Source organism: Dermacentor variabilis, chromosome 6, assembly GCF_050947875.1.
Source record: "Dermacentor variabilis isolate Ectoservices chromosome 6, ASM5094787v1, whole genome shotgun sequence".
Classification (NCBI taxonomy): domain Eukaryota; kingdom Metazoa; phylum Arthropoda; class Arachnida; order Ixodida; family Ixodidae; genus Dermacentor; species Dermacentor variabilis.
This window is the reverse complement of record NC_134573.1, coordinates 40273155-40285305: the sequence shown is the minus strand read 5'-3', so window position 1 is coordinate 40285305 and position 12151 is coordinate 40273155. Positions and strand designations below refer to the sequence as shown.

The window sequence follows — 12151 nt, the reverse complement described above, 5'->3', positions numbered from 1 at the left end:
TGGCATACCTCTTTTTAATATCTATAAACCTAGCACTTTAATTGTCACCTCAAGAGACAAAGCTACAATGATAAAGTCAGTGGAATTAAATATATACACACAGTACAAGTTTGATGCAAATCAGTGAGCTAAAAATTTTTTTCTTAATTGTAAATGCTTCCTAAATTCAAGCATACAAACTGCTGGGCCAGCCAGCTCTGAAGCGTACTCAAGTTTGCAGAGCAAAAGACTGCAGGAAACACTGCGACTGTAGGAAAATTTGATGACATTCATTTTTTTTAATGTGGAGAGCTTTCTTTATTTCTATCACCCATTTTCATGCTTGGACTCTTGTGTAACTGAGTGGCAGGGCGTTGCTGGATGCTAACTTTTGCTGTCTGAAAGACACGCACTGTCACACGACGACTTCACGACATCTGAAGGCTAGACGCTGTGGTTGGAAATAGCACTTCATCCTGTTTCTCTGCCACCCGGTGTGACGATTGCGGGACACATTAGTCGCCAAAATCCGCTGCTAATTTCTTGCCTAGACGTGATGTTTCATCTTGCCAGTTCACCACAGCTTCACTTCAACCAACTTCACAGTGCGTTGCAGCTGCATGATTGTAAAGTGATTGGTTGGACTATCCGGCCTCCATGGATAAAATGACTCGAGAAGCGAAGCTGCACAATTGCTATCATGGCATCCTCATCGCCATTCGGTTCTCATCACGCTGTCGCACCGTCATCACTTATATCGTCATCGCACCTTCATGCAGCTGCCGTTGTCACACTGTCATGCCATCTATGCTCACGATAATTTATGTCATCCTTAAACACTGTTATTGATGTCAGCAATGCACTTCGAAAGCTATCCCCTTTAGAACTTTGACTTCATTTTCGGTGGTCTCTGCAACAATATTTTTCAGAGCGCAACTCCTAGCCACCCATTCCTGCAACGAGTGTCAGCGTCCTTGTAACTGAGCACAACGAAGGATGAAACAGTGAATGCAGAGCACGAGGAGGAAAGCATAGGAGGAGAGGGTATGGCGAAAGCATGAGAAGAGAAGCGTAGTGGAACCGTAGTGAAGCGTAGTGAATGGAACTGAATGCCAGATGGGTTTTGGGGCGACGACGGCCATGAGATGGCGCCAGAGAAGCGCACATCGTATGTTCACTGATGACGTCACCGGTACCATATATGGAAACAAAACGCTGCACGAGTGGAAGTGTGTCTGTGGGGGCTGCTGTGAATCGCACCCGAGCGTCACCCATGCGTTGCCTCTTGTGATCTTTCGATTAGCAAGGCAGTCGCGGCACATTGCACTCCATTTGCAACATGCCGCATCAGACAGATTGTCTGTGCCAACCGAAATGAAAAGACGTATACAGCATTAGGGAGTATCGTAATCGTCGGTGAATTTTCTTTACAGCTTTTAATTGCGTGCATGCACTGTAACAAACAACAAAACATTATCTGTAAGCCAGTAGTATGTCCTGACCCTACTCATTCTTTGTCCAGTCTTCTGCACTGCACACTCGAGATTGTGCCTGACAGTCATGTTTCCTGCCAATGTAACGTACAGAAAACACTTAATTGCAGGGGTGTTCGAAAACTGAATAGTAGATTTTTCATCGAATACTGAATAGAATCAAGAAAGATAAGCTGAATATAGAATTGAAAATAAGAATGTTTATCACAAAATCTAATGCTTACAAATTTTGGTCAAGAAAACGTGGTGCGGTAGATGCTTGCAAGTCTCCTAGCATTGCATAAAAAGGATGTAGTAAACTAGTAAACTATCAGTAATTGAGGTACACAGATCAAAATGTACATTACAGTCTACTCTTTTCAAAAGGAACTCCAAATGAGCATGCCAGCACTGATTAGTGATGAAGCTGAAGAATTAGTGATGTGTTTTACTGAATACCAATCACATTCTCAGTTTAATAATGAAGCTGTATTTTGTGGACATTCTAAGTTTAATAGTGAACCTGTATTTTATGACTACCTTTTATTGCATCAAATGTTTTGCTTTTCAAGTTTTCCTCCAAAACACGAAAGGGCTTTCGCATCTTTCTAGCAGGTGGGCTAAATGTAAGACCAACCAATGAAAGCACGGACCGCGCATGACGTGACTCGATTCCCCACTCCACGCACAGCCATCATTAGCGCTTCGCAAGTCAACAGAGATCGCAGTTTTCGTAGACAAGTCAGGTGCAATTTGTCACTTGTCAAAGATCCTGAAATCGGGAGAGTCGCACCGCTGTGTAGAGCACAAGGGGCTCCACTCGAATCTTATGTGGCATGCGGCACTGCGTGGATGTCTACACCGGATATACCAAATATTTGAAAGATCAAAGTGTAGATATTCAATTTGCGAATAGAATTATTCAAATGTTTGCAATTTGATTCAATACAGTGATGTCTGAGTATTATCGGAGCTGGTATTGCAGCCCCAATTGCAGCTCAGTTTTGATATGAAGGCCTGGAAAAACATATTTAATTAATATGACTCTACTTAACACATTATGTTAACCAGTTATCCTCGATATTGCCGATGCAACCCGTATTGAATTACATGGGCTTGAACACTATGTTTTCTTAAGAGCAAGGCATACTGTACTTTGCAACTGTGAGCCGCACACTAAGATGATGAAAAAAACTCTGCTATGGCACAGCTTTTAGAAACTTCTGAGGTTGTCTGTATTGCATGGGTGGGCGTGGGCTCAAATTCTGACTGCGGCGGCCGCAATTCGATGGGGCAAAACGCAAAAGCACCCGTATACAGTGCATTGGGAGCACGTCAAAGAACTCCAGGTGGTCAAAATTGATGCGGAGTTCCCCACTACGGCATGCCTCATAATCATACTATGGTTTTGGCACGTAAAAACCTAGAATGTAACTAACTCTTTTTTGTATTGCATGTTGTGACGGTTAAAAGCAAACAGTACTCTTTTCTAGACACAGCCACATAATGTCGTAATGTAATTTGTACTAAGTCATATCACGCACAGCAACACGACATTACATGCAAAACAAGGCATGCCTACATGTTGCAAAACCTGAATTACGAGTAGCCCACACTTGCCCAAACGAGGGATTCAATACAATAATGCATTATACTAAATGATAAAGAGAGGAAAACATATACACTAGAAAGCCTAGGACACATCTTACGCGAGATCTGAAGAATACAACATAACAATCCCGGAAAATGTGTTACATGAACATGCTGACTACTTTCATAGAGTAGTTGGATCAAGGCTTCAGCAAAATCATAACCGCGATGGCATATTAGTGACATTCTGCTGTAGCTATGTATGCCTGGACAGGTACAATGTGGAGCTGTGTGTGGTCAAATGAGCTTTGGTTGACATCAATAAAATGACGGCTTTTCCCACAAAGAAAAATTGCATACGCGTGCAATTGTATGGGTCACATCACAGCTTGCCCACCAATACATAACCTTGCCAGGTGACTGTCAAGCCACAGAGGTGCTCACGTGAAATGCTATTGCAGCACAAGCAACATGACAATAGAGAAGAGAACATGAACCCACACAGCGTCGGTGTGCCCGTGTTCTGTTCTGTGTCCTTGTGTTGCTTGCGCTACGCAAGTATTCCAGGATGACGTACCAACAAGCCGGCATTGTGACACGAGTTGAGCTCATTCTTTTTCTTTCTTTTTTGCATGTAGATAAAAACTCAATGACAGGTTGATAGAATAATGAGTGAAACAGACAAGAATGGCTAAGCTCCTCGGCCTGCACATCAGGTTGAGGTGAAAAGGCATTGTGGCCGTTACAATGCGTTCGCAGCAAAGCAGTCATTGTGCCACTGAAGATGCACCGCCACCTTAGCAAAATGTTGTGAAACATTGTTGAAAGTCAACCCCTTATTAAACATGCTTATAAGGTGTCCCACAACAGAGCAAGCTAGTGAACAGATAGAAAATGTCACGGTTGTTAATTCCATCATGAACACCGTAAAATTCCAAGCAAGCACCCCCCCCCCTCCACCTAAAGATAATCCACGGAAGTCTGTGGGAAAGGAGGGGAGGACTTGCTTGGTCACGAACCGCAATTCAAGGGCCGGCGGCCCCGCATCCAGCGGCCAGCGAGCTAGGCCTATACCGTCTCCCAGCAATTACAGGCTCACCTGGCTTACTCATTAACTTCCGTTGGTGTTGATAAAATCAAATGTATTGCATTTTAAGTGCTACATAATAGTGTACATGTTGTGCTGACCAAGATAGGTGCTTTATTATGAGCTGCATGCGGTGGTGTCACAAACGCCACTGGTATCCGATTCGACGGCCCAGCAAGCTAGGCCTGCTGGCTCCTAGTCATCGGCAGCTGTCAATGGAGCCGACACTGCAGACGTGGCCTAGCGGAAAGACGTCTGCACCGCTCCCATAGTCGTGTTTGTACTATTGGCATCTTTTGTTTAAAACGAGAGAGATCTGCAAACACGTTTGTTTTCACTGATTTGCAAAGTCATTTCAAGCATCCATGCAGGGGCACCAGTTCTGGGTGGAGCTACCTGCCACTCGCTCGTTCGCCCCATGTGTCTTGAATCGTCGTGTGCGGCAAGTAGGACTTCGGCACGTCGTAATGCAGATCACATGCAAGATCAAACCATGTGTCGTGCACTTAATTAACTCGTGACACTCCGAACGTTTGACAAAAATGGCAATTGACGAAGGCTATGGCTATGCAGATACCTGGCTATGGTGAACTATTGGGCCTCAGCAGAAGTGTGGCTAAACAATAAATTTCTTTCTCACTAAATTATGCCATTTTATGTAATTTAATATGCAATTTCGTAAAACATTGACAAAACATTGTAACAAGGTGGTCCGGTGAAAATGCATGAAGCGGTGAACCGGGTGAAGGGAGGGGGCGTTTGCTCGGTAGCTGGTGCCAATTTCAGATCACTCGAAAGTGAAGCGAATGTACTTGCACGGGTAGGGGCGCTTGTTTGGAATTTTAAGGTCTGTGTCTCTGACAAACAGAATCCGATAATAATTGGAACCTTGGACTGCATTGCAAATATGGTACAAAGGTAACAAAAAAATGGCTGAGGAGAGGTTAGGTAGCCAGTTCCTCAATACCGATGCGCTACTCTTTGTATGATGGCCTGACTCAAGAAAAAAAATATTTCATGCACATACAGCACATACAGGTTGTACCATTCTGGGGGCTAGTGCTCATAGAAAAAAAGAAGAGGGGAGGGGGGAGTACCTGTGTACAGTCGCCGACCGATTTTCCGGACTCCAAAAATTCGGACATGCTCGATTATTCGGTCTGCTTCGCGGCACCGCCATTCTCCCCATAGACCATAATGTATAACAACTGCCGAAAGTTCGGACACCTTGCAACCCCTCGTCCGATTTTTCGGACACTCCTTGAGCCAACTCGATCGAGAGCACCATGCACCGACTCTGACCGGTGCATGGTTCGACCAAACGACTTGCTGAACACCATTTTTGTTCTGAACGGAGCCTCCTTGCTGCCCCACGAAGTGCCGCTACTGCAAATCGCCGCTCATCATCATCGTTTCTGGCTGGTTCGATAGAGTGGCTCTACAGCAGTTCCGGTTTCAGCTTAGTAAGCCATGCCAAGACAATCCAGCAGCTGATTTGTTTCTTCGCGCACGACGCTAACGACGCTGCGAGTAGGCCACGTTTTTCGTTTGTGCGACTGGTGTCGGCATGGTGGTGTTTGCTTTGTGCACTGTGTCGAGGTTCCGGTGATGCAATGCGGCATACGGAAACATCGCTTCAAGTGTCTAATGGCGCCGACAGTGCCCGCGCAGACTGCGCTGGGGAATGCCGGCAAGCGGGTGGCGGGAGGCCTAAGATTTGTCGCCTTCCGATGTGCTCTCTACTGACGCGGAAAATGTTCTGCCGAGACCTGCGCAGTGGTTGCATTGCGATTCCGGACACTGTCTCATTTGACAGTTTCACAGGTGCCGATACTGCTGTACTGACATGCGCAGAACTCAACAACGGCGAGATCATTCGTCAGGTTTCTGCTGCACCACCGGACGATGACTCTGAGTCGTAAGATGATGCACCAGGTGCTACGCTGCCGTCGCATGCGGAGCGTGTACAAGCAGTCACTGTGCTTTCAGCTGCCTTCAGTGACCGCACGACTCTCTCCGAGATTCAGGCTTATCTGATTGCGCGTAAAAGGAACAGCGTGCAACGGCGCATTCACAATTTCTTCAAGCCTACTGCCGAGCCCAAATAAGTGCGTGGAAATAAAGGATTTCATTTTTTTTTCTTAACCTGCTTTTTCGGAGACCTGCTTATTCGGACATTTTAGCAGTCCCCGTGAGGTCCGAATAAACGGTCGGCGACTGTAATTGTACATGCACAAAAAGTAGGAGACAATGTCTGTTGCCATAGCAACTGACGGAAGTTTCACCAGGTTTTCCATGAAGCTTATTTGACAACAGAAAGCATCAGCAAAAAATTTGCTGACAGCTACCGAAAGACCTCAGAATTCACCGGCATCTCCTTTGCCTTCATTACTATCATCTACAGTCGACTCCCGATAATTCGAAGCCGCTTAATTGGAATTTTCGGTTAATTAGAAGTGAAGTGCTGGTCCCGTCAGTTTTGCATGTAATCCTATAGAAGAAATCGCTCGATAATTCGAAGTCCTCATCCAGTAATATTGTTTAATTGGAAGTTAATTTTCAGCCGGGATCCTCGAGGTGACCGTCATTCTTTGGTAGAATGTGCAATTTTTCAAGTGTTGCAACAGTTTCGTGCTCCGCGTTGGTGTCATCGCCACCGGAGCCGCCCGCAACGCCATCCTTCTTGGAGCGGCACGATTATTCATTGCTACGGCTGCCGTGGCCTCCGCGATCAACTCCGGAGGGAGGCGAAGTGGTTCCCGCCGGAGGCCACGCACGGCTGCCGCGCGTGGCCAGAGCTGATCGCGGAGGCCAAGCGGGTGCCATAGGTGCACGCAGCGCTGCATACTGGCAGTGGCGAGCTTGTGCGAGATTAGTCTTGCAGCGTGCGCAGCGTATGTCGAGGCGTGTGTTGGTCGAGCGCCTTTGTGCGGGAAGCTCGTAGGCTAGGTTGTTCCACGAGCGATTCGGAATTGACCGTACCTAGTCGCGCAGTTTATAGCCATGGCAAACCGTGGCTCTTATCGCATGCTCGACCTGGCAACGAAAGTCAAGGTTTTGAAGGAAGTTGAGAAGGGAGGTGCCGCCAAACAAGACATAGCGCGGAAGTACGGGATCAAGCCGAACACGCTCTCTAACTACATCAAGAACAAGCGCACAATAATGGATGCATTTGAGAACGACAAGTTCAAGACTTCTCGGAAGCGAATGCGCACCGGCGCTTACCCAGAGTTGGAGAAGGCTCTGCTAGTTTGGATTAGGGAGGCCAGGAGCAACAAACTTCCTCTCAGCGGAGACATCGTTGCGATGAAAGCCCAAACGCTTGCAGCAATGTTGGGGATCGATGACTTCGTTTCGTCAGATGGATGGCTGACGCGCTTTAAAGATCGCCATGACCTGGTTTTCAAGAGCGTGTGTGGTGAAAAGGCGTCCGTTAACCAGGAAACATGCGCCACGTGGAAGGACGGAAAGCTGCGTGAATATCTCGCCGAATACAGACCGGAAGACATCTTCAATGCAGATGAGACTGCACTCTTCTATCGGCTTCTACCAGAGAAGACCCTGACATTCAAGGACGACGACTGTGCTGGGGGCAAACGCAGCAAGGAGAGAGTGTCAGTGCTGATCGCGGCAAACTTGACTGGCACGGAACGATGTCGGTTACTTGTGATCGGGAAAGCCGCGAAGCCAAGATGTTTTAAAGGCGTGAAGACGCTGCCTGTGGACTATGAGGCGAAAAAAAAAAGCGTGGATGACGGCCGAAATCTTCAAGAGCTGGATAAGCAAATTGGACCGCAAGTTTGCTGCTTCGAACCGCAAGGTGTTGTTCCTTGTCGATCACTGCAGTGCTCACGTCAATGTGCCAGCCTTGAGTGCAATACGCCTCGCATTTTTGCCTGCAAACACAACGGCTGTTTTGCAGCCAATGGACTAAGGCATCATCAAGAATGTTAAAGTCCTGTACAGGCGGCACCTCCTCGAGCGCATGAGTTTGTGTATGAATAGCTCCACAAAGTACGAGGTGAGCCTGCTTAGTGCCATCCACATGTTGGCGCGAGCATGGGATCGTGTGAAGCAAGAAACAATCGCAAACTGCTTCAGGGCTTGCGGTTTTGTAGCAGCTTCTTCGGAGGATGCCTCTGAAATTTCAGCGGAGGAAGCGTCAACAAGCGAGCTTGACGGCACTGATTTTGGTGATGCTCTCGGGGACGTCAATTTTGAAGATTACGTAGCCGTAGACAAGGCGGTCGAAACGTGCGGAGCGCTGACGGATAGCGAAATTGTAGAGATTATTCGGCCCCAGGAAGCTACCCAGGAAAGCGACGATGACGTTGAAGGCGAGCCGCAACCTAAGGCTGCCAATGTAGCTGCGGGCCTCGCTCTTGCGGAGCGCTTCTTTGCCGTTGAAGGTAACGCGGAAGAAGCGTTCCGCCACATCTACAGCCTGCAGAACTTGCTTTCAGCAGCGCGATTCGGCAAGAAGAAGCAAAGCAAGATGACCGACTATTTTTCTTAGAGAAAATACTCGATTTCGCCACAAATAAAGTGTTGTTTTTTGTGTTTTGTGCTTAATTGGAAGTTCGTTTAATTCGAAGTTTTTTGCGGTCCCCGTGAACTTCGTATAAACGGGAGTCGACTGTACACACTTGCCAATCCACTAGCACGACAAAACATGCAGACAAGTCAGAATTTTCTGCTTCAAGTCAGTTGGGCTCAGAGCCACCTGTTGCGCAATGCGTGGTACTCAAGAGCTTTGCTGGCATTTATGGCATATGTGCTCTTCCCCACACCTTTTTCAGTGCCAGGGGTACTGATAGCAAGGAACTTGGCACCAGCAGTTGTCACTTATGCAGCAGCTTTAGAAACCTTGGAAAAAGTGACAGCATACATCAAGGAATGTGCATGTTCCCAACCAACAATTGTATAATATGGGAAGCAGCGTGAAAACGGGACAAAGATTGAGGAAACAGATGACGTGGGCACTGACTTCCAACTAAAGATTATTGGGCGAAAGGCATAAAAATCAAGGCAAATGCAAAAGAAGACACACACACGCACATCACAAGATGACCACAAGTGACGGGGGGTTCCGAGTAGGTGGGATTTATTTGCAATTGCCTTGTTTGCAGCTGCCTAAACATTTAGCTCCCGTGCAGTAGACTTTAATTGGATGTTGCCACCCCTGTCGCCTGTTCTCTTAATCCTCTTCCCCATTTTCACGCTGTTTGCCATCTTATTTAGTCATACCAACAAGCTTGGCTAACCACCGTATTACAGTAGAAATTGCCAGTGGCCACTTTGCCCAGCTGCTATGCCCCCCCCCCCCCCCCAACTACCGAGTAACAACAAATAACTTGCCCCATGCTTCGCAGAGTCACTAGTCGATGCTGGTGAGCTAGCCACACAACAACAAGAACATTTCACCCTAACCGTGCCAACCCAGTTACAGCAGCAGACTGCGAAGGCCAACACACACTTCAGTGGCAGCTGGCACTAGATGCGTACTGACAACGGCGTTCCCCTGCATTGTGGTGTGTGTGTTCTGCTACCGTGGCATGGGCACCATGACCCATTCCTCGTTGCCGCTGCCAGGCTGACTGCCAGGCTGACTGCCAGGTTGACTGCCAGGTTGACTGCCACGTTGGTCCTGCCGCTGCTGCTGCTTCAGCAGCTGCAGCTGGTTCTTGAGGCTCTCGCGCAGAAGCTTCAGCTGCTCCTGCAGTGGCAGGATATTTTCGTTATTACTTTTTTTTTCACAACACTGCAGCGCACAACTGCATACCTTGCCAAATATAACTAGAAAAAGAGAGGAGAGGTACCACTAACAACTTGATTTTCTGAAAGCACTGCAAGAATTATATACCCTTCCTGAACCAGCATCAGTGCACTATGCTAATGCTGAAGACACCTATCACATAACATTGAAAACATTTCCAAGATACCATATCTCAGGAAGATCAGAAATATTGATGTGCCTATAAACTTATGGTACTATTGTGACGGGGATAAGACAAAGAGAAAATGTACTTAGGTAATACAGTCAAATCTCGTTAATTCATAACACGCTTAATTTGAATGTTCAGCTTATTCAAACTGATGCCGTGGTCTCATTAAAGTTTTGTGTATTCCAATGGGCAAAAATGCCCGGTAATTAGAATGTGCAAGCATTTGCAACAGTTAATTCGAACATACTGTGCTCCGACAATGCTCTCACCAGCGTGCCAAATCACACGGTGGCACCTCCGACCAGCATTCCTCTGACCCCGCCATAGAGGAAGAGCTTAGGAGACTCCTCAACGTCGCGCACGAAGAAAAAAATAAAGATGTGGCGAGAATTTATGCGCAGGCTTGCGCAGGCGCGCATCACCGATTACTTCTGTTAGTGACAGGTTAGTGATTTCCATTAGTGTTGCAGCACTGCTATCTACCCCACAGAGTCAATATACAACGAACGTCTGAAATTTCTGACACAAAAAGCCTTCGCCGTCCAATTTTCCGCAATCTTGCCACGACCCCAAGCCCAAAACTGCATTAATCGAAGCCACCAACACCGTCATTTAGATTATTGCGCTGCCTTGAGCCGGCCCTCTCGCATGCAGATCTGCTGGCAGCCTTAGCCACACTGCGGCAACGCTAGGCCTAGCTACTTCGACGTTTGCTACCAAGCTTCTTGCTGTTTGGTGCCATGTTTTTCATCGAAACAATTAGCTGTTGTTAGCAATGGCACCGACTCCGTCTTTGTAATCTTCGCCGATGGCTTCGGAGCGCGGAAAGCATGGTGCGCTGCATAATGTCGGTTCCAGAAAAATCAACTTCGCCCAGCACAGCACTCTTCAGCGGTGAAGCATACCAAAATTTCGGAGGGGCAATTGTCACGGGACATGATGTTTCCTTTAATTACACACGCGTGCACCCGCTGTTTCCTATCACAGTACGAGCACCGATCCGCCTAATAACTGACTGTAACTTGTAAATACGTGTGAATAAATCATGTGGAACTTCCCACTCATGTGTTAGCTCAGTGCCTATGCACCACTGCGGGTAAGTCCTCCATTCAATTAGCTTCTTTTAATTTGAACTTCTTTTATTTCGAACGTATTTTCGGGCCCCTTCGAGTTCAAATTATCGAGATTCGTCTGTATATACAGAAAGAAGCCGAGATGGCGAAACAACAACCACATGAGCACTTCTTCGATCCTTGCCTTCATCCCCTTGCTTGTGCCTTCTCCAATGTACAGGAATGGCTTGTAACAATGTGCCCGATTTCTAGAGATCATTTACGATTGGCGTAATAACACTGATAATTTTACCATTTCTCTTATTTGATTACAATTTTGAGCAAACCTAATTTCAACAGAATACATGTACAGTCAGAGACCAATCTTTCAGGGCCTGACTTTCCACCTGCCCGATTATTCGGGTCCTATTCAAAGCATTATTGCCCACCCCTAAAAACAATCTGCATTTGCACCTGATATTTAGACTGGTGTTGCACATATATTTTATTGACAAACAACAAATATTTTTGTTTCCTTGTGTCACAGGTCATACTAGATGCAACTTCAAATTAGAGAAGAGTGCCTGTTTGTAGCATTCCTACAGAAAAGTTAAGATTAACAATCCAAATTAAATATTTTTAACCCTTTGAGATTCAATGACGTAAGTATATGGTGCCGCGAACAAGTCCAGAAATGGTCGATGCCGTATATTTATGGCACCGCCTGTGCGCTTAAAAAGCGCACCAATTTCCTAACTTTTTCTTTTCTGTCATGTGCTGCCGCTATGTGGGAATACAGGGAATTTTTTTGGTGCGCCTCCCTCTCTCAGTTTTCGTTGTATGGTTTGTTTCAGTGCTAGTTTGCTCCGGCGTGTCTGTATACTACCACTCGCGCATTGGTGCGCGCGGGTGGCGGCGGTTCGGGTTTTGTTCCACGGGCAGGTTTGGCTTCTTGCGCTTGCAAAACGGATGGCTATCTCATTACTAATCGCTCAAAGGGCCACCGCCTCTTTCTCGCTTGTTTAG

The 12151-nt window shown here is 46.8% G+C and overlaps 1 protein-coding gene across 2 annotated transcripts in view; it reads right to left on the bottom strand.

Annotated features, from left to right (window-relative positions):
- Positions 1-1370: 1370 nt before the first annotated feature.
- Positions 1371-12151, bottom strand: part of LOC142584747 (mitogen-activated protein kinase kinase kinase 7-like) — a 133856-nt gene continuing 123075 nt past the window's right edge. The window contains exons 16-17 of one of the 2 annotated variants that reach the window (XM_075694975.1): positions 9678-9844; positions 1371-4580 (exon numbers count right to left, since the gene is read on the bottom strand). In XM_075694975.1, the coding sequence (XP_075551090.1) occupies positions 4484-4580; positions 9678-9844 (264 nt within the window). In that variant the 3' untranslated portion in view covers positions 1371-4483. Of the gene's footprint in view, positions 9845-12151 lie in introns of both variants that reach the window. The other variant, XM_075694976.1, reaches the window with a different exon arrangement.